Source organism: Dendrobium catenatum, unplaced genomic scaffold (genome assembly GCF_001605985.2).
Source record: "Dendrobium catenatum unplaced genomic scaffold, ASM160598v2 fragScaff_scaffold_390, whole genome shotgun sequence".
In the NCBI taxonomy this organism is placed as follows: Eukaryota; Viridiplantae; Streptophyta; class Magnoliopsida; order Asparagales; family Orchidaceae; genus Dendrobium; species Dendrobium catenatum.
The window spans coordinates 6,499,333-6,522,952 of record NW_021318852.1 but is presented as its reverse complement, the minus strand read 5'-3'; the positions used below and the strand labels follow the sequence as shown (position 1 = coordinate 6,522,952).

At 33.5% G+C, this 23,620-nt stretch overlaps 1 protein-coding gene across 4 annotated transcripts in view; it reads left to right on the top strand.

Moving 5' to 3' along the window:
• LOC110097515 (nucleolar GTP-binding protein 1) overlaps positions 1–21,805 on the top strand; it is a 41,396-nt gene extending 19,591 nt beyond the window's left edge. For 2 of the 4 annotated variants that reach the window (XM_020823913.2, XM_020823912.2), the window contains exons 8-16: positions 1,844–1,882; positions 2,012–2,083; positions 9,257–9,370; positions 14,604–14,675; positions 14,750–14,786; positions 17,222–17,334; positions 18,826–19,035; positions 20,984–21,071; positions 21,570–21,805. In XM_020823913.2, the coding sequence (XP_020679572.1) occupies positions 1,844–1,882; positions 2,012–2,083; positions 9,257–9,370; positions 14,604–14,675; positions 14,750–14,786; positions 17,222–17,334; positions 18,826–19,035; positions 20,984–21,070 (744 nt within the window). In that variant the 3' untranslated portion in view covers position 21,071; positions 21,570–21,805. The remainder of the gene's footprint in view (positions 1–1,843; positions 1,883–2,011; positions 2,084–9,256; positions 9,371–14,603; positions 14,676–14,749; positions 14,787–17,221; positions 17,335–18,825; positions 19,036–20,983; positions 21,072–21,569) is intronic. The other 2 variants (XM_028694052.1, XM_028694053.1) reach the window with 2 other exon arrangements.
• Positions 21,806–23,620: the final 1,815 nt, after the last annotated feature.

The window sequence follows — 23,620 nt, the reverse complement described above, 5'->3', positions numbered from 1 at the left end:
AGAGAATTATTTTGGAGAGCTCTTGAAAAGAAAGGAGTTAATAATACTTATATTCATATCTTTAAGGATATGTATGCTGGTGCTGTTACTTGTGTTCAAACATACGGTGGTTTGATCAAACATTTTCCTATTTCATTCGGATTACACCAAAGATTAGCTTCACATACCTTTTGCTTCAATCATGGATATTTTTACTAGATATTTGCAAAAGGTTGTACCTTGGTGTATGCTTTTTTTTGATGATATTCCTCTTGTTGATAAGACTAGGAGTTGAAGTAAAATTTTGAATTATGGAGGTCAACTTTATATTCTAAAAGTTTTCATTTGAGTAGATCTAAAACTAAATACATGGAGTGTAATTTTAGTAGTAATAGATCTTTGAGACTATGACAATGGGTGATCAAGTTATTAAAACGAGTGCACATTTTAGATATCTCAGATATATTGTTCAAAGTGATAGTTAAATAGATAGGGATATTACTAAATATTAGTAGAATTCAAGTTGGATGGTTGAAGTGGTGGAATGCATCTGACCCATTGTGTGATAGAAAAGTACCACTCAAACTTAAGGAAAAAATTTATAATATGGTGGCAAGTCCTACAATGTTTGATGGCGCAGAATATTGGCCATTAAATGAGACGCTTAAAATAAGTGTTGCAAAGATGAGTATGCTCAGATGGATGAGTGACTTTACACTTAGAGATAAAATGTGAAACAAGTATATGCATGAAAAGATTAGAGTAGCTCTAGTGACAGATAAGATTAGTGAGAGTCGCCTTAGATGTATTATATCTGGCCTATGTTAAGAAAAGTAGATGTAGACCTGAAAATATATGATTAGAAAGTATTAGAAATGACATTCTGTATTATATTTAAATAAGAATTTTGCTCTTAATAGGACACAATGGAGAAAAAGGATTCATGTTGCCAGCCCGACGTAGTTGGATAAAGGCTTGTTGTTGTTGCATCATTCTAGTTCTTTTATTATTTAATTTTTAATAAGTTTAAGTATTTTATCTTATTTTATAGGATCTTTTATTATAAAAGAGGTCTAAGGGTCATGTAATAGAGAACATTATTAGTGGAATTTAATGATGCTTAACTTATGTTTTCATTCTATGCTGTGCTCAATGTTATTCTCTTCTGCTTTTCTCTCTCTCTCTCTCTCTCTCTCTCTCTCTCTCTCTCTCCCTTTTTTGTCTTCTGCCTCCAACTATTCAAGGCTTATATAAATCTCCTGTTGCATCTCCTGCATCATATTTAATATTATCATGTGGATCATTGAAATAAATGTTAACCTTATTCTGTTATTTGATATGATCTTTTATTAGTTGATAAAAAAAAATTGGGTTTGTAATATATATATATATATATATAAAGGCCTAAGGTTATGTAAATGGACATCATGATTATTGGAATGAAATGATGTTTACCTACATCTCTTTCCTTGGTCGTGTTCCCTCTTATTTTCTTTTCTCATCTTTCCTTTTTTTTTTCTCTTTTTTGCCTTCAGCTATTCAGGGCTTTTACAGATGTCCCGCTGCATCTCTCCGCATCACTTTTAATATTATCATACAGACATTGCAATAGATCTTAGGCGTGTACTTTCCCTTACATAATTTTCTGACATCTATGTTTCTTAATTTTATGCACGCATCATTGTATTGTTTTTCATCTGAATGTAATTTCCGCAATTGTTGAATTTAAATTTAACTGCTTAACAGATGCAGCATATCAATTTCTGTCCATCATAAATATTTCTTACGAATTTTCAGAATTTCATATTTAATTCTTAAATAAAAGTATAAAGCCTTACTCGAATTAGATATTTTACCTTGGCAGTCCATATCTAAGCGTGAAGCTGAAGAAAGATTAAGTGAGGTAAGATTTGCAACCTACAATATTATTTTTATTCTTATATTAGTCACCTCTTCTTTGATAACTGTGGAAGAAACACGCTATCTGTTTTTTATTCAAATGCATTTGATGGGGGTTATTTTTAGCCAACAGGGTCTTAAGAAGCTCGAAGAAGTTTTCAAACTTGAAAAAAATGCTGTTGACAATTTATTACATGTGGCAAAGGTAGCACATCGCCCTAAACAGTTTTTTTTTCTTTTGTTATGATAGCATGTGCATTTGTAACTGATGGGGACATCAGATCATCATGGAAAGTTTACTAGCAACGTGGCCGCCGATCTACGGCCACGATCCCCACATGAATCCATAAGCATGTCATCTAAGCAGTCCTGCATCAGTAACTCAATTATTCAAATAATCTTAACTTTCATCCCAAATTTACATCATCCCCCAAATGATGATGCGTTTTTAATTTTCCTTTTTTCTTATTTACATGTTGAGAAATATAATATCAGCTTAAAATCCAGTTAAACTTTTGCTCTTGAGGCTTCAGAAAGATAGCACTCCATTATTTATATTTAGTGATTTTAGGTAGTGAAAGAATGCTACTGCCTAATCCTGAAATGCTTCATCTATCAGTGAAAACGATTTGGAACAGTTGATTTATATACAACAGTTTTGACCTTTTTTATTTTATTTTTGTTTGTATTTTTGTTGTGTGCACTACCGTCTAGATGTATGTGCTCTAAACTCTGGATTTGAGATGTTCCTTTTGTCTGGGTGTTTTAATTTTTTCTATGTACTGATATGCATTTATAGAATTATGTTTCCATCCCTTTTGTTATTATTATGAATTTTGTGTACTTGTATCGATAGTTATCGTTCAATACTAATGTAATAAATGTGCTTTTTCAGTTTTGGCAAGTGATAACTTACATGTACTAAAATCCTGGTAGTTCAGGCTGACTCCTGATCTAATAAGTAATTGCTTAAGGAGATACATATCAACATCATCATTAACTTTATCCCAATTATCTGAGATCTACTTTAGGAATAATCATTTTCTCTTCATAAATTTTAAGTGTTATCTTAGAAGTTAAATCTATTATTCCCAAATCATTGTGAATAACTTCATGTAATCTTAGGTTTGTCCCTTTTCTTCCTTAATCCTACTTTCTATCCGTTGCACATGTCCAATGTAACACCATGCAATACTCCTTAACAATATTGTAGAGTGCCACACCAAGAAACATAGCATTTTTCAACATTTAACATATGATATTTTTCATCATTTGAATATTTATATAGAACATCCAACAAAATTACTTTTACGATATAAACATAAGCATCTAATAAATCAAATTACATCAAATAAATACTTACAGAGCCACTAATATAATCCAAAAATATTTTAGCCCTGAATTGTTTATATACCTCAAATGTAGACTAAACATTAACATATAAAATAAAATAATTTGTAGTTTATTATGCATCAAACTTTTCCTTTCCTTTACCTGTAACAATAACCAATATGAAATAACTGGTGAGCTATGAGGATCAATAAGTGATACAAATTAAATAGCAGTTAAATTGCATGATTATAAAAATTCACCACATTGAATCATAAATTAAATAAACTTGATGTTATTTATAATATATCATAAAATCATAGTTGACATTAACATTTACTTTCTTTGAAGTCGATACTGAATCTCAATATTATCATTTTAAAAATTTGGCTAAACTTTCATTAGCATGTTCAATGGAGCCCAGGTAAACTTGACATTATCTCCATTGAACAACTTAGAGGTCCCTTTTGACTTTTTAGGGGACATTTTGCCTCACCTACTAAGCATGTATCATCTCTTTGGGGTCTCTTTTGCCCCACTTAAGATGCAATGTTATACATGGGGACCTTTTTGCCCCACCTGCAATTATAAGTTTTACATCATTTTATAGCTAAATTTTACTAATTTGATATTTAGTATTGTTGCAGACTAGAATATTCACGGTGATAGAGTGAGTAAACTTTTCGTCTTATCAATGTATTTATATCCAACACACAAATAGAGAGAGATAAGTAAAACATCCAATCTTTTTTACGTTGAAAGTTCAAAGAGGGAAAAATTACGGGGCCTCGTCCATGTAAACAGATTACACTAAATTTGAGTGAATTACAAAGGTTGATCAGTTCCTTGACTTGGAGGCGGTTAAATTACAGTAGTTTGGAGAGTTAGGCAAAGATCTTGCGACGGTCGGGCAGAAGTCCCACGACATCTTGGCAGAAGTTCAGCTGACGGGGAATGACCCGACGAAGGTCGGGCGGAAGACTGGCAACGCTCGGCTGTTGGGTGGAATTCTGGAAGCAGTCAGTGGTATGACAGTGATTCGATGATGGTCAGGGCGAAATCCGGGTATGGCCGGGTGTAAGTCCAGCGACAGTTAGCGGACTAGTGGAAGTATGGCGGCAGTCGGCGACCGGATGGAAGTTTGGCAGCGACGACAGTTGATGGGGGTGGAAGTCCGGCGGTGATCGGTGGCCAGGTGGAAGTTTTGCGGCAGCCGGGCGGTGGTCTGACGACGGTATGGCTGAAGTCCAGCGATGTTCGGTGGCCGGGTGAAAGTTCGACTGCGGTCGGCGACCGGGTGGAAGTTTGGCGGCGGTTAGCGACTAGGCGATGGTTCGACGATGGCCGGGCTGAAGTCCGTCGGCGGTCGGGTGGAAGTCCGGCTGCGGTCGGCGACCGGGCGGTGGTCCGACAACGGTCAGGCTAAAGTCCGGCGGCAGTCGGAGGCCGGGCAGAAGTCCGTTGGCTGTCGGCGGCTGGGCGGTGGTCTGATGATGGTCGGGTTGAAGTCCGGCGGTGTTGATCGACGATCGAGCGGTGGTCCGACAGCAGTTGATCGACGATCGAGCGGTGGTTCGACAGCAGTTGATCGGGGTTCGCCGGCGGTGGTGCTGGAGCTCTTGAAGCCTCAGCGCTCTCTCCAATCTCTAGCAAAAGGTTCCCTTCATGTAGAGAGTGAGGGTCTATTTATAGATTTTCATGAGTGACACATCCCGTAAATATAGAGAAGAGCCAGGGCAGGTTTGGAGTGCTCCGTCGAATGACTCGTATTGATTTCTTCAATCATAGAGAGTTTTTCAACTGTTTAAGTGCCTTATCGATGTCGGAATAGGGTCTATTTATAGATTTTCATGAGTGACACATCCCGTAAATATAGAGAAGAGCCAGGGCAGGTTTGGAGTGCTCCGTCGAATGACTCGTATTGATTTCTTCAATCATAGAGAGTTTTTCAACTGTTTAAGTGTTTTATCGATGTAGGAATTCAGCGATATTAGGCTCGTTGGATTCTTCTCGCCAAGCCGCTCAATTTGACTATAAGCATGCTATATTTGAATATCATTTTGTCATCCAAATATTGCTTTGATCATTCCAAATGTGATTCGAGCCCTCAATTTTGACCCATTTGGGCTCCGGTTGGACCGATTTCAGTGTCCTTAGGTTCGTTTCTTTGAGACGTGTAGTTTGACTATAAGTTTGCTGAAATTGGAATTCATATGATCCCAAATTTAATTTTGAAAATTTTCAACTTGAATATGCCTTGAGATTCATGCATGATCAAGACGATTTTTGGTGACGTATCAAGTATAATTCATATATTCATAATTCATACATTCTTATTATTGTTATAGACATTCTATAATTTTTATAACCATATATCTATTACATAAAAAGAATCTATATGCAATATCTTAAGAATTGAACTTTTTTTCAAAATCTTACAAACTAAGAAAATATTTAAACAATCATTTAACAACTTAATTTAAATCTGCATCATTCCACTTCACAAGTGGTTGCTTGATTATTAACATGCATAATATTAAATCATATATTTTAATAACTATCTTTCCAAATTGTCATTCAAAATCATTGTACTTTTGTCTCTAATGATAATATATACTTTTTACTTAAAAATTTACAATACTTACCTCCTTGAAAATTTTCTCCTCAATTCCTCCACCACGCACTCATCTTCGATTGTAAGTAACCTACAATCATTTCTTTTACGTTTCATATATTCCACAATCTATTGCTTAATTAATTTTTCATAACATTAACTTATATTATATATGCAGAAAGGAGGTTTTGAGGTAAATATCAAACGTTTGTTGGCCTTTCTCTTACTTAATACTATAATCTCAGCTTGGCATATCAAATGTATCGATTGCCCTCTCATGTTGGATCATGCCCGAGAAGATAAATTTTAACCAATTGAGATAGCCATTACAAACAAAAATGTTTCATCCTACTATTGTTTAAACTCATCAGATTTCTTGAGTAGGTAGTCTGATTTTAATATTTTAGCAGGTTGGTTCACTTCGTTGTATTTTAGTTTTGGAGATTTTTCATGTTTGGTTCTTACTTTCTACTTGAGAAAAATTTCATCTTCAAAATTTGTTAAGATGTAGAGATTGTAGTTGTGTATGTTGGCTTCCATTTCTTAGCTGGCTTCTTGTTAGATTTGATTCTTCCATTAGACTTTTACTATTTAGGTTCTTTTATCTATAGTGTCTTGTGTTGTTTGGCTAGGATTTTGTTAGGTACCTCCTCATAGCCGAGCTCAGGTTGGAATTGTAACTCAACAATAACAACAAAGTCTTTGTTCCACTATGTGGGGTTTGTTACATGAATCATTTTTCTCCATTGTGTCATGTTAAGAGTCAAATTCTCATTTTATTCTAATAAAGAAAGGTCATTTATAATATTTTATGACCAAGTCTTTTTAGGTCTACCTTTACCTTTCTTAACACATGCCAAATCTAATACATCTACTCTCCTAGCCAGGTCATCGGAAGGCCGCCATTTTATGCGACCATATGCATCCACCTGAGCATTGTCATCTCTACAACACTTATTTATGCTTCTCTTTTAATGGCCAACATTCTACGCCATAAAACATTGTAGGTCTCACCACAATCTTATAGAATTTTCCCTTTAGTTTGAGGGAGACTTTCCAATCACACAACAAGCTCGACGCATTCGTCCACTTTAACCATCCAACTTGAATTATACTAATAATATCCCTCAAATTTGAGGGGAATTCTACCTTGTTGGGATCATATTCAAGAATGTTTCAGGTCTCACATGTACTTATTAAAAATTTGAGACAAAATATATTGTGCACTTTTGACATAATAGGCAACAATTGTAATTGGTATAATATGTCCTATTGCCTCATCAACTTTGAAAGCCTTATTTATCGTGGTTTAAGCTTGTTAGGTTGACTAAAACTCTTGAATCTGTGCATGGGACTTACCTGTAGGAAAATCTTAATTTTTAACTAGACACTTTGATTCTGAGTCATAGTTTTTCTTGTTTCGGTGTTGTGCTATCAAGTATCTTTTTCCTGATCACCTTGATATTCTTTGTGCACTCATCTGCCAACTTTGGTCTAATTGCTACTCTCTTTCCATCTATACGAAGCTCAGTATAGCGTCATGTACGTGCTAGAATGATAGTTGTTGTTGAAGCCTTGAAGGCAAACTTCAATAAGGAAAAGGGTCACTCCAAGTTGCTGTCAATGTGACCACTTATTTTAAGTAAATTCTCTAACGTTTGAATTATCTTCTTTGACTGTTTGCCAATTTGGTGGTGGAACGCTATGCTGAAGTCTCCATAATGCCTTGTAGTTGTCTCATGAACGAGCATTGAATCACACGTTGGAATGGCTTGCAGTTAGCGACTAGAAAAAGCTGGCACGAGCTCAGGCTTGAGGTAGATGACATGTTGGAAGATGCCTAAGAGCACGAGGTGATCAATGTAGAATTTGGATGGGTTTATGGATGGATGGTTATAGGATTTCTTAGTTTATGGGTTTCAAATAAGGATGCTAGGAAATTGCTGCATCTAACTTTATTATCAATTTGATGGGGGTGAGACGATGAATGGAGAACAAAAGAGAAACTTTGCTTACACAACTTAGAAATGTGCCTACATAACTTGAATAAAAAGGGAATACCCAAATAGGCCTTAAGAATAATTTCATTCTTGTGACATTAATCTCTAAAATTCTGATTGCATCCATCTTTATTTATAGAAATAAAGTTTAAAAAAGAGAAAAATATTTTGAAATCAAAGGTAATATATCTAAATTAAATTTATTCCTGCAAGTTTTCAAATTCAAACATAATATTATGAAAAAGTTATTATTCAACTAATAAAATATTAAAAAAAAAGAAATGGAATTTGGTGAAAATTAAAAATTAGCCTAAAAAGGTCTGAAAATTGGCGGGCTAAACCCCAATTGTAGCCTGATTTTACTCATTGTAAATGCCTTGTGAGAAATTAGGATTTGTGGCCCAATTTGATTGAACTATATTGCACCACTTTCTTTGGGTTTCATATATAGCAGTTCATTTGCATATTTTTATATTTTCATATTAATCTTGTATCCAAATCAATAATGGATGATTAACTCATATCAATTATTGATGGACGATAACAAGGATATGTATTTAAAATAGAAATAAAGAACAGAATTCCTTGTTCAAGTGAGAGACTAGAATAATTTTAGAAGGGACTCTTTTTTTCCATGCTGTACATGCATGATGCTTGCTTATTCGATGATTAATTTCCTTTTGCTTTTCTTTTCTTTCTTCTTCATTTTTTTGTTGATTGAAAGTGAGATTGTGTTTACTTGGATCCATTACAACTTGAATTTTGGTCAATCTTATAAAGTTTCAAGTCACTTTCAACTATATGTGCGACTATCCTGATACTTTAGCCGTTATTTTTTAATAGAAACCCATAGGTTTTTCTTCTAAATTGACTTATATCATTTTCTATTTATCATCAACGGTTGTCAATAGTTGTCTGGGCTTAATAATTTATCTTGTGAAATTTGCATGTTATTTGCATTGCCTGCGACAGTGCATTTTACATCTACTTAAAAAACCATATTATCTATGAAGCCCTACATTACTAGCACGCAATTTTGATTTTTCAATGAGCGTGCAAAAGAACATCCTTAACTGCATGTTCACCTCTGCACGACTTTCATGGTTATGGGCTATGCACTTACAAAATTCGTTTGTCCGTCTGCATGAAAAGTGTGGCTAGTTTACTTCCTAAGGATCAGCTTTAGAAAAATGATAAATGAAGCCTTGATTAATCATTGGAAACCAGGTTTTGAAAGAATTCTTTATGTGGTTTATACATTATGTTTGAAATTTTCAGTGTTATGGTTGGTCATAGAGAATTTCAATCGCAGCAATTATTAGTTTCAACATTTTATTATTTGATCTGATTTTGGATAGACGTTCAAGTAGTTAAAAGAGTTAGATTCCTGGACTAACCTAATACTTTGAATGGATTAATTTATGGAACTTGGAAGGTGCTACGTGCCATGCCTGTGGTGGACCTAAAGATACCAACTCTTTGCCTTGTTGGAGCACCCAATGTGGGGAAATCTTCCCTAGTTCGCATACTTTCGACAGGAAAACCAGAGGTAAATTTTCTTCCTTAAGCATTAACTGCTTATACTTCTTTATATGCTTTCCGTGATTCTTCTCAATTGTTACGTGAATATTAATGTCATGTGGCAGCCCGGAGGCTCTAATTAATAAAGCTGGAATAGATGTCAGACAGTTATTTAATTTTTTTTTTCCACTAAAAATTCTAAAAGCAACCATCTCGAATACACTGAAAGAGCTGTTAAATTAAAAATATATTTTAAAGCGAACGCTGTAAATATTTCAAATAAAGACCTTTCTCTCAGACGTTCTCTCATACTCCACTCGTTTACACAATTAGGATAATACATGTGTACATTTGTAAATATGGAGTGAGTCATAACACAACTCAGTGATTAAGTTATGATTCTAAATTATAGTAATACACGGTATTTTGAATGATATGCATGCTTTATAAAGCATAAAGCAAATTTGTTTAAAATTTATTTTGAAAATGACAATCAATGTTATGCATATATATACATGTCACATATATATTATCTTTATCATTTTTTGTAAATAATATAACTGTCATAGGAGACATCATCTAAACTATTACTAATGAAGGTACTTCCTTTTTCATTTACTTTTTCTATTTTTTTTTATTTCATGTGCATGAGTATATTGCATCTCCAGTCAATACCATAAGATGATGTACTCCATCAATCATGCACATGCAAACATTTCTACTTGATTACTTTATTTGCATGCTCTTTATCATTTCATATTATTTAATAATGAACAATATATGACTAGCACTAAATTATATAAGTTTATGTCGTCAAGCTCAACATGATCAAAGGATGTGAGTCAAGCCGACTCATGAGTCAGCTTGGGCTCGGTTCGATAAATGGCTCGTGAGCCAATTTTGTGAGCTAATGAGCCAAGCTTGAGTCAGCCCTGAATCGACTAGTTAGCTCGCGAACTGGCTCATTTAAAAAATATCAATATAAAATATACTTAAAATATATTAGGATTTAAGATTTTAAGTATAAAATTATTTAAAAATTTATATTCATTTCTTTATAAGAAGTGATTCTTTATTTTTTTAAAAAATATTTTCTTTTTTTTTACCATTTTATTATAATAATTGTTTAAATCATAATCATTTTCTCTTTCAAAATAAATGATCTAGCTCATGAGCCTGCTCGAACTCATTGAATAAAGCTCGAGCTCGAGCTCGAGCTCGAGCTCGAACTTGATTAATTAATTAAGCTCAAGCTCAAGCCAGGGGTGACTTGAGCTTGGCTCGACTTCCTCAATTGCATTTAACATATAAAATATATAAGCAATTTGTAATAATGGTTAGCAATTAAATGCATTTAGAAGAAGCAAGACCATTATTTGTATATAATCATTTCATATCATTCAAGATGAATTATCATGTTTACTATTAAACTTCAATATGACCAATCATCGAAATAAAAGAGATAATTAATATTGGAATTTTTGCAATATTAGTTAATTAATAAATGTCGATTCAATCAGATTGGAAATAACAACATTATTACGTTAAGAATAGGAACATGACACCTTGATTTAAATACTTTTTTGCCCTTTTGCCCTTTTTTCCCTTTGACATCGCTAGTCGAGCACCTTTAATTATGCATAATTTTATAAGATTATTTTAACTCATATATCTAATAATATATCGCTCTAATTAGTTACTAATTGTTACTAAATAACTCTCATTTTCTATTAAAATATCATTAATATATTCATTTTCTTTTTTATTATATATAATGATTTAATTTAAGAACAAAATCTCTTATGAATTAATTTACTCACTCACACACTCTCTCTCTCTCTCTATAAATAAATGAAAAAGGTTCATATTCCAATAATTATTATTTTCTAAAATGACATATTATTTTTTTATTACAAAATGAATATTGAATAATTCTTATTGTATATAATTTTATAATAAAATCTCGTCATTAAAAAATAATTCTCATTTATTTATATAAGTCATTCCTATTTGAACGAAATAACATTTGAATGATATTTTAAGTTTTATATTTTTTCTACTGAAATCAATTATAAAATTTTTAATATATATATATTGTGCATATGATAGATATTTTATTAATCAAATTTACAAACATTATAATATTCTTTTTCTTACTTCTTATCTAATAGAAATGTATCAAAAGTAACCTAACTAAATATTAATAGAGATGAACAAGATGGTCAAGAAATGTGTGGAGGAAGTGCAATTGTATGTATGAGGTGGATATAATATCAGAGATGAATAAGCTTCAATGTCTACTCGCATGTGGAGGACAATCAAGTATACTTAGGGGTGTAAACAAGTCGTGTTGAGTTGAGTTTCTACCTAATCAAGCTATGCATGTTTAGTTCTTATTGAGCTCAAGCTCTGCTTGTTAAAAATTTTATAGGCTCAAGCTCGTTTGAAAAGCTCGAGCTTGACTTGAGTGTGGATTTCGATTTCTTAATTTTAAATTAAAAATTTCAGTTTTTTTTAATAAAATTAATTTTAAAAGATTAAAATATATTATATAATATTAATTTAAATAAAATTTTAACAATATTTTAAGTTAATCTAGCAACTCAACGAGCTTACAAGCCGAGCCAAGCTGAGCTCGAGCTTGTTAATTATACAAGCTCAAGTATAAGCTTTAGTTTGTCATGGCTCCATAAGTTCGACTCGTGAACTTGTTAATGAGTTGAGTTTGAGCTGGCTCATCTCACTTATGCCCCTAAGTATACTATATAAACATTTGTAAATTGCTCTACTATTTTTAACTAATAAATTGGTTTATTTTTACACTTCAATATTGGTCAATAAAGCATTGCTGAGTTGAGTTGCAACACTTCGCTAAGGCTATGATTTGCAATAGCAATGCAAAAAGCTCTCTATGCAACACTCCACGATGAAGATAAGCATTTCACGTGCGCTTCAGTGTTGATAGCGTGCGCAGCTTACAAACTCAACCCGTGCCTCACCAGTTCAGCTATCTTTGTTTCACTACTTACTTAATTATTGGTCACCCGAAGTTGATAAAGTTAGCATCAATTCATGTGAGTATGAAGATCAAAATAATAAAAATATGATGTGAAACATATATGGGATAACATGAATTGCACGTTAGATATTAATGAGAGTTTAACTATGCAATGTTAACGATAAAATCTAGCTTACTCAAGTTGGATTTAAGAAAATTCGTGATAGATTAAGTTAATGGTATTGTTTACACTTGAGAATTACAAAAGCCTTGCAAAAGATAACCAAAGAAAATAGATAATGCAAATAGCTACTACTAAAGCCACACGTTTAAAATTTAGACCATTCACCTAGAGGTCCGGCAATCTTTCTTTGAAGTGGAGGCTAGCGGAAGAGAATCGCGAGCAAACTTAGCGATACCACCAAGACACATGTGACACCGAGAGGACTCGTCGCCGGGGAGGAAGCAGGAGTTGGAGAAGCGGGCGAACGACCTTGGATAATCCACTCGTAATCTGAAAGCTGTTCATCAATGGCGTCTACAAGGGTGGGGAGGATCCGATTCAAGTAGTCTTCCACGTTGGCGTCGAACCCAAATCCTACGTCGAAGAACGGCGATCTAAAAACGTGAATGTGGCCGTAGATGTCGAGTTCGATTCCGTAATCAATGGCGGGATCCGTCATACACCATGTATGAGGAGGCGAACAATCCTTCAAGATGCCAAGAGGGGAGAGAGGATCGGTTTGGAGAGGAGGGGAGGCCGGCGGTAGAGCAAGGGTGAGGGGAGGAGGGTTTTGTTTGAGAGCTGAAATTGATTACAGTTTAGGGAAAAATAGGAGGGAAATTACTTGAGATTTAAATTTGAAATCCCAAATTAAAGGAGAGTTAATGCCCACTTAATGGGAGAACCAATAGGGGCCGACGGTGGAGAGAGGGAAGGGAGAGGGAAATAAAACTGAAATTCAATTTCAGTTTTAGTATAATGGGGAAAATTTTATTTGAAATCAAATTAGGATTTCAAATTAGGGAGGAGGATTTAATTGCCTCCTTAATGGGAACAACAAAAAATGGGGGCCGGCGGGATGGCAAGAGAGAGAGAGAGGAATTTGTGGGAAGAGAAAAAGGAGTTTCCAACTTGGTTTGATGACGTGGCAAGGGATTTAAAAACTCCAAATTAGATTATTTTGAAATTGGTTTAATCATGAAAACTTTCCTAATTTGGATTTCCAAATTAGGAAATAATTCAAAATATGAATTTCAAATTTCAAATTTGAAATGGGTGGAGAAAAGGATTGACAGGATGGGAAGGGGCGTCGGCAAGGTGGGCGGCCGGAGGTTGTGAGCTTGGCTGGCGGCGGGAAGCCCTAGGGGGCCGGCGGCAGGAGCTATAGGGAAATTTATGTGGAGCTTTCTTGTGGGAGGGAGAAAAGTAAATAGATGAAAAGAAATGCTAGGGTTAGCAATTACTTAGAGAACTCACTAATAGATCTCAAGGAAGAACTCACTAAGAGATCTTCATGCACTCACAAAGAGAACATCAAAAAGAAATTTCATTCATCCAAAATAATAATCCAATACAATGCATAAGGCCTCATATAAATAGGCCGAAAAGAAAAGAAAAGAAAAATACACAAATGCCCTTCCAGGCTACATAAACGACTCAATGCCCACAGGGGCGAACTAGTAAAACAGAAAATACAATCATAAAAATAAAATGCACATAAATCAGAAGTAGAGGCTCTGAATCGTCGCCGTCGATCTGCGTTTTCGGCGATGGTACACGTGTCGAAATCTGATGTCCCCATCAAAATAGCTCTTGCCTTTCAGTCTCTTGATTTTCCTTTCTTTGCACTAACAGTTTTCCTGCCATGGGAGAAGGGTATTTAGGGTTTTATTTTTCTTCACGGTCAAAGTAATGGTCTGGAGATAAAAATATCAATACAAAGATTCCCATAAGTGGCTCATCTCTCTCAATATATGAACATGAATGGGTTAGAAACTCAATTAGTGTGGCAAATACTTCTTTTTCTTCTTTTTTGTTTGAGACAAGTTAACCCACGCCAATGGGCCCAATTTATCAAGTAAAAGCAAGGGGTAAAAAAAAACCACAAAACTGGCAGAAGAGAAGTAGGAATAAGCACCAAAAAGCAAGATAGTAAGGAAATACATTGAGGCAACTTGAAAATATAATGTGCAGAATTTTTTACTGCTTATATTCCTTAACTAGCATTTCCTTTAGTTTGGTTTACATAATTGATTTCAGGTTTGCAACTATCCTTTCACCACAAGGGGAATTCTGATGGGACACATCGTTGTAAACTATGAGCATTTTCAGGTTCTTGCACAGTCTTATTATTTTCATATCTCATAGACAGTAGTAATTGATTTGTAAATCCTTACTTATTACAGGTTACTGATACACCAGGTCTACTCAGAAGACATGATGGTAAGATATTATTTGACGTTGTAGTGATTAGTTTCCAATTATTTTTTTCCTTGTAAATTCGTAGAAAAGGATCAAGTTCGGTTTTCATTGAAAAAGTGGTGTTCGTTCTACTAGTTCTCCTATTGTCACTGAGTGTGATTACAGGGTACTGATATACCAGGTCTACTAAGAAATGATGGTAAGATATTATATGACGTTGTAGTGATTAGTTGCCAATAATTTTTATCCATTAAAATTCCTAAAAAACAATCAAGGTCGGTTTTCATGTAACGAGTGGTGTTCATTCTACTATTTCCTCCATTGTCCTTAGTGTGATCTTTAAGACCCTTGCAATGGTTTTGGGACTCATCTCAGATTTATGTCCGTTTGGTTTAATTTTATTTTATTTTTTCCACATGGGGACTTTTAAATAGTCTTCATGCTTTTATCAAGCTGAAGATACATGTGGGTGTATAAGAAACAAAATAACCAATTACATACAGGTGGCCACATTCCAAAATTTGAGCTGAGTTACTAAATTTTTTGGCTTCAAATTATTGCCAATTATGCTTTTTATAATAATAATTAGGAGTGTCAATATTTGACCAGACCCAAAAACCCGACCCGATTTGAAAATTTTGGTTCAGATTCGGGTTAGGAATTTTGACTCGTTTGTAAAACTGGGTCGGGTTTGGGTTGACCCAAAAACCCGATATCAACCCGGTTTGACCCGTTTTTAATTAATTTAGCAGGGGTTTAAAATATTTTTATGAAATAAGTAAATGTTATTTCTAAAAATAATAAACAATGTCACCCAAATTAAATTAATCTTGATTTATGTTTAAATAAATTTTTTTTGATAAAATATACCCAAAGCGGGTCGGGTTCGGGTCAAAAAAACCGACCCGTTTGCAAGGGTTCGGGTCGGGTTGAATAGTGCCGGGTTGGACCCGAACCCGAATCATGACCCATTTTTGACAGCCCTAATAATGCTTGCTTCTTGATGTAGAGCTTCATTAATGGCTGGTCATCTTTTAGACACATTTTTTAGAATGGGCATAAAATCAGCTCTTAAGATGCATGGATGGTGAAAAAGAACTGAAAAGGCTGTTCCAAAATCGTTTGTATAATAAAGTTAATGTAGTGGTTGAAACTAGAAAGCATCAATGTTTGGTGGTAGAATATGTTCTCAGATTTGTGTTTTGGTGGGTGGTTGAATGAGAATGGATGAATATCATGATTGCATACAAGGCCATATTTATATAATATCTCTATTTTAGAGTAAAAGCTCAAAATAATCCCTCGACTATTAATAAATGTTCAGAGTTCTGCATTACTCCAATTTAGTTCCTCAACTATTAAAAATTGATCCAATTCAGTCCCAGGGCCTAAAATAAGAGTTAAAGTCCAGTTAAATATGAGAGTAATTTTGGTAGTACAAATATATACGATTTACATTGTTTATGTTGCTATACTGTATCATTTAATAAATTATAATACAAACAAATATCGGATAGAAAGTAAATCTACTAAATAATAAGGTTGAATAATTAGTATTTACTTTAAAGCAAACAAATAGTTTATAACGTTACAAATTATTTTGATCTTGTTGAACAAATAAGATCAAAATCGTATGAACATGGATATTAGGAACACAAGCAAACCTAGCATTAACCATCTCTGTCTCCTTGTGGATGTCGCACATTGGTCGTCATCCCTGTCTCTATCTCTGGATGTCGAAGCACATCGTGGTTGCTCGCAACAACACATTGCCTCCTAATGCTCACCTCCACGAGATTAATTCAAATCGATAGCCTGTCGTCTCACTCGCAGCCTCTCATCTCTCACTTGCAGCACATCAAAGCTTGGTGAATCGAAGCACGTTGTCTTGCCCACAGTAGCATAGTGTTCTATCTCCTAAGGAATTATACTGGCTCACGCTATCGGTTTCTATCTATCACAGCATTTCACCTTTTGCTCGTAGCAGCAAGTCTTCTCGCTTGCACGATTTTGTCTCCTGGGATTATAGCAGGAAGGCAAGGGATTGAGTTATAAAAAGAAGTCTTTTTTTTTCTAAAATACTCATAAAAGAAACAAACGCTTAAGTATTTCGTTAATTTAAACAGAAAATTTAAGTGAAGGGACCAAATTGGACAAATTTTAATTGTTTTAGGGACTAAAATGGGCCAATGCGAAATTCTGAGTCTAAATTAGGTATTTATTAATAATTGGGGGATTATTTTGAGCTTTTACTCTTCCACTTTATATAATCATGTTTTAATATTTATTGATTTTTTTTCATATTTCTATGTTCCATATATTTCTATATATTCTTTAGTAAAATTTAGGAGACCATATCTAATATGTTAACTGTTGTGGCTTCAACAATCACTTGTGTTTTTAAAATGTATAAGCATCTACGCTTCACTTTTTCTGATGTATTTTTTGAATCCTAGATGACAGGAACAATTTAGAAAAGTTAACGCTCGCTGTACTGGAACATTTACCTACTGCTATATTGTATGTTCATGATCTCACAGGAGAATGTGGGATCTCTCCAGCTGATCAGGTATTTGTACTTTCTCTTATGATGTAGTTGTTCATTATATTTTGTACATTTAAACTTGGAGATGGAGTTATTCTTGATCATTATTTTTTTCGTAAAACTTCACTTTAATATAAAACAAATCTCACTAAGGTCCTCAGCATTGGTTGGAGTATTTGGATCTATATTTAATTTTTTTTTTATTTGCTTCCTTTTTTATTGTCATGTAAATTTTTGTTTCATTTATTGCATTTTGGTACTAAATGTTGAAAGCTGATGGGTCAAAATAACCGAATGTGCTGACCTTCCTGAGCTCTCTTCCCAATCACACCCAAATCCATCAAAAGGTTGACAAGTGGGCATCGCAAATACAATTCCTTGCCGCCCCCACCTGGAGTGCCTGGTAACAATCCTATATCAAGCAGATTGAATCCCAGTAAAAGCCATTAGACTTAATCTACATCTGAGCTAGGATTGATTATAGTCTCGCTCAATTCAATCTCGATTTATGCCAAGGCTGGATCATTTACTTCAATTGATAAAAAAAAAATTGATGATTAATTTCTATCTTTTAGGACATATATATATATGTTGATATTTAAATTTATATAAAATTTTCAAGGATTTCAAGCTGGCTCAGTTTGATCGAAGCCTAGCTTAATTCAAGTAAGCTTAGCTTGTTAGTCAACTCGTCAATCCGAGCCAAATATTGATCCATTTTTTGAGTAATCATTGATCTTTAAGTCCAATTCATGTCCTTCTAGGGAAAAGATATTGCTACTGACGATAAAAGAACACCAAACTTTCGTTCGCCTCATTTTGATGAGATGTCTACCCCTGGAAAATGAAAAAAAAAAACTCCACTCTACCATTCGCGATAATACCACCACCCTATTTCTCCAATTCCAGCACCTCCGGCATCTCCATCTTACTGTGCTGCTGCAGTCACCATTTTCCTGTTCTGCTTATAGCTGGGGTATTTTGGTCTGGTTAATTTTCAGTGACATTTAGCATTCATACGAGAAAATCAGGCGTTGAGTTGAAAAAAAGTGAAAATGGAAACTAATGACAGAACATATTTATTGGGCTGTATTGCTTATGTTCTAGGGAAAACTAAGAGTCCAAAACTGTACAAGCAAATAAGTGAGAAATCTTAGGATCGATTTACCATTATAAATTACTTCCCTATCTAATCAAACCATGATAATAACTGAGATTCTAGCCTCAACATTGCAGTTCCAGGTTAAGCTTTGTAGTGTATTTTCCGCAAGTAATATTTGATTAGTAACTAATATAGCATTATTCTGTACACGATTGCTATTCGAAAACTTTTTTTTTATTGGGTGTAATCATCACTTATCTCTTGAGCGTGTAATCAATAGATACATATTCCTACAAGATTGCTCCCTTTGCATTTGATTTCAGTAACAGAAATATCAACCATTAGGACCACCATATTTTCTTCATTCATTTGGCAATAGAGTTATTTGATGGTTAATTAAAAAAATTTTACAGTTCGTCATATACAAGGATATCAAGGGAAGATTTGGGGATCATCTTTGGCTTGACGTTGTCTCTAAAACTGATCTAATGCAAGAGCTGCCTATAGATGGAATTTTAAAGGATGATGGTGATGATGATGATGATGATGCCATTAGATACAAAGAATTTGGACCAGACGATGCGATATGGGTTTCAGTGAAGACCGAAGCTGGTATCAGTGAGGTTAGCTTTGCTTTAAAAATTCATTTCCTTTCTTGTCTAACATCACAATAGCATCATCTCGTGCGGTAAGAAAATTAGTGCGCGCAATGAACAACTCAATATTCGTTCATATAAAGCTTGTTTAAATGTGTTTATTTACTTAGTCGAACGCTGAACAAAATTTAAAAAATTCATCATATAAATAAATAAAAATCATTTCATAACCATATAATTTCGTATTTGGTGAGTAATTTTATGTTCTTGAAATTTTTTTTACTATCTTGTGCACTTTAAATTATGTATATTATTAGTCAGGTTAGGATGCTCAGGTGGATGATTGGCTTTACCCTTAGAGACAGGATACGAAATGAGTATATACGTGAAAAGGTTGGAGTAGCTCCAGTGAAAGGTAAGATTAGAGAGAGTCGCCTTAGATGGTTTAGTCACATTAAACGACAGCCTTCTGATGACCCGGTTAGTAGATTTGACTTCTATTAAGAAAGGTAGAGGTAGACCTAAAAAGACTTTGTTAGAAAATATTTTTTAAATGATCTTTCTTATTAGATTTAAACGAGAATTTGACTTTTAACATGACATAATGGAGAAAAAGGATTCATGTAGTTGACCCCACATAGTGGGACAAATGCTTGATGTTGTTGTTGTAGTATTAGTCATATAAGGATGTTGAAAATATCAAATAAATAGTATATTGATTAAAGTTTTTCTTTTTAACATTTGAATTCCACCCATCAACTTAAATAATGCCTAGTGAATTATTTTAATTTTAATGAAAATCTATAAATCTAGTTATATTTAGTAAAAAGGTGATGCGGACATCCAACCGTCCATGCCTATCCGAGGAGCTGAAGATCGACGGTCGTGATCGTTCAACGTTATCTTAAATTTTTATTTGTAATTTTATTATAATTATGCATTATCTGTTTTTACCCTTATTTAAGGGTTTAGTCTTATGTAAGCTCTAGGGGCATATTCGTCTTATTTTAGTTTTTTAATTTATGAGGCCTATATATAGAGGCCCTTGCTTATGTATTGACATGATGAAGTTTTAATAAAAAAATTGTTATGCACTTTTGTTCTTTGGGAGGACGTTAGTGAGAATCTCTATGGAGGGAATCGTACCCCCCCCCTCTCCCTCTAATTAATTAGATCCCATAAATTAAGGATCTAATTAATTCATTTCCTCCCCACTTCTTTCCTTAGCTTGGCCGACCCCTCTTCTCCCTCTCCACATTTTCTCTTGGACAACTATGCATGGCCTATCCGGATGTTGATCATAGATTTGTCTTGATTCCCAAGGATGTGTGGATGTTTTGAGATCGCCTTTCTTTGACGTCAACGTAGAGATCGACGCAACCGTTGAAGATTACGTGGATCGGATGCTATTTTCTCTATCAACCGCCATCGACGAATACTACCTTCGATCCGAGTGGCAACTCTTTGAGTGAGGGAAACTCAAGGTGGCTTTTCTAAATATTAACCCACGGATTATTGTTAAAGTGCAGTTGTCATTACTTGCGTGTTTGTTATTATTTTAAATTGTCTTGCATAACGAGTTTGTAACACTGCCTAAGCAACTTTGCAACTGAGATTTCATTAAATCATTAATTGTGACTCGTTAATCTATATATTGACTTGCTTATTCAGTTGTCTAATTATTTCTCCGTGCAATTCCGATGACGTTTCACATCATAAGGTTATATGTTCAAAGATATAATTAAATAGGCTTGAACTTGATAAGAAAATTAATAGATAAATATGAACAAAGTTTTATATGAAAACTCATAGAAAAAATAAATAACATGGTTAAATAAATTGGTGCTACTCTACTCAATTTGGTTCATTTACACTACTGTCATTATGTTCCTATGTTTGCTCTACAGCATTTTTTTATAAAAAATCTGTAGCCGATATCTGTTAAAATTACATCAAATATGTGCTTTCACTGCAGCTGAAATCTAGAGTTAAAGATCTGCTCACGTCCCAGATGGCTAGGATCAGAAGTGGGAACTCCAACCATTCAGAATGCGAAAGCTGAGGTAATTATTGCTTTTCTGATTGTGTGGTTAATGGCTGCAATAATCCCTGAATGTGTGCATCTTCTATACTATCGTACATTATGTCCAAACTAAAATAAGCTTATATATAAAGTTTTATTTTGATTATCAAGGCATTATTTGTAATTAAGTATTCTAATTTAAGATTTGATAACTAATTAATTAAGTAGGAGTAATTGATAGTTTACTATTTTCATAAGTTATTAAGGTATTTTAATCTGCTTAGTATGATTTCATCAGCAGATAATTATGATCACTAGCATAAAATAAATGATTGATTACTTAATTAGATAGCATAATTAAAGTAATATTTAATTAAATTAATTAGGCATTAACATGTTTTTTACTAAGAAGTTTACTGGGATCATACAAATTTTTATCTACGCAGTGACTATGATTAATTATGCTGTGCATTAATTTCAGCTGTAGATTTGATTATTTGTTGGGCTTTGTAAACTCATTATGTGGTTTTGCTTTCAGGTTTGAGAAATGGTCATGGTCTTGCAGAGTGAGGTTGATTGGTGTTTCCATGTTTTATTTTGTTGCATATTTTCTTTTATTTTTTTGTAGCGGTTGAAAGATAGATTAATGTATTGGGTAATCTCTTGGTTATTGTAAATCAAAGTTTGATGAATATATATAGAGTAAAAAATTTTGATGTATATGATTCATAGTTGGTTTTGCTGCGCTGATTTATATTGAATGAATTTATAGAAGCGCTGGTAGTTTTATTAAAGATAAATGTGCAATTCTTTCAATTTTGATATATATGACTTATAAGATGTTATGAATGATATATATAAGGGGTATATTTGATATTAAAGTTGTATATGGGTGGTAGACATGTAATATTAATATTTTGGGTTTTAGATATGTAAATAGTATGAAATAAAGTGATATGTTTGTAAATTTCCCAACTTATTAATATGGTAGAGAAGATTTGAAGAATGAAGTAGAAGTGTGGATATCATCTCAATGTGGCATAAATGATAGACAAAGAGTATGAGTTATAGCTTGATTATATATGATAAAAAAATCTCAAATATCTTCTCAATATGGTAAATAAGATAAGAAAAAATATGGAAGGTTTGGCTTGTATCTTGATCCTATTATATCAAGAATGCTTAAATATCTTCTCAATATGGCATATGAAAAAAGAAGTGTGGTACATATGTTTGGATTTCTCATTAACATGTTTAAAAAAATCTCCAAAAAATGGTGAAATTATTTTGTGCGGACACTGAACGCTATTCGGAGATCAATCAGAATGCGTCATATAACACCTTGTTCGGTATCGCGGCTCGATATCGCTCAGTACCTGGCTCGGTACCGTTGATGTGATGTATTCTGATTGGTCTCCAGACAGAGAATTGTGTTCGACGTCCGCATAGAATAATTTCTCCTAAGAATGAGACTTACAGTTTGATTGCATATGATCAAGAGACAAAAAATCTTCTCAATATAGTAGAAAAGATGTCAAAATATGTGGGAGATGGGACTTAAAGTTTGATTCTGAGGCCAATAAATTCAATTTGATATTTTAGTGTAGTTATTTTAATAAATAAAAAATAAAATGATGTTGGCAAAATAAAAAAAATTTAGAGTAAATTTTTTAAAAATCAGAACTTTTAAAAACAAGATAGAATGAAAATAAATGTTTTTTAACGTTTCTAGAAATTGTACAAGAAAAACATTGCGCTAAGGTTTTCACTCTCAATTACTAAATTTCTCTATCGTTCTTTGGCTATCATTAAGATGTAACTGAACTAGGATTTATTCAATTCTGTAAATTGGAATTTACTAAATTCTATGTGAGTTAAACCCTAAAAATCATTCAATATTATAGGTGTTAAATTCATTTAAATCAAAGTAAACTTTTTGACTAACTATGATTTATATGATTGATATTTCTTTTTATATTTATTTTACTTACATTAATCTTAATAGAACTAATTAACTAGCCTTTGATTACTCTGATTTTGGAGAGGTTATTATGTGCAATCACTAGACTGTCTGGAGATCAATAAGGACGTACCATGTTACCCGATGCACAGCGGTACATAATAACAGTACACAACGTATTAGTGACATGGAGTGTTCTAATTGGCCTCTGATGGCGACTGGTGACCGCACGTAATAATTTCTCCTAATTTTGATAAGGAGCGAAGCATTATTGGGTTTATCTAAAAAAAACATGGAATATTTAACAACTCCATTATAAGTTTAATGATTTTTTTTTACTTAGAAGCTCTTGCGTACTTTGGATTATAGTAGCAAGTTGAGCTATACTATTAACCATCATAACAAAATAATCGCGACGAGTTCGATCAACAAAGAATGTTATCATTTTTTTTTTGTGGGACACATATTTTGAAAGATGTTGATATTGCTCGATTTATCATTCTTACATGATATATATTTACTTTGCCCTAATCATTAAATTGTGATGCATTTATTTCAATTTTTATAAAATAGAAGATGTTATCATCTAAATTAATTTATCGAGTTTTAAGTTAAGTTTGAGAATTTTC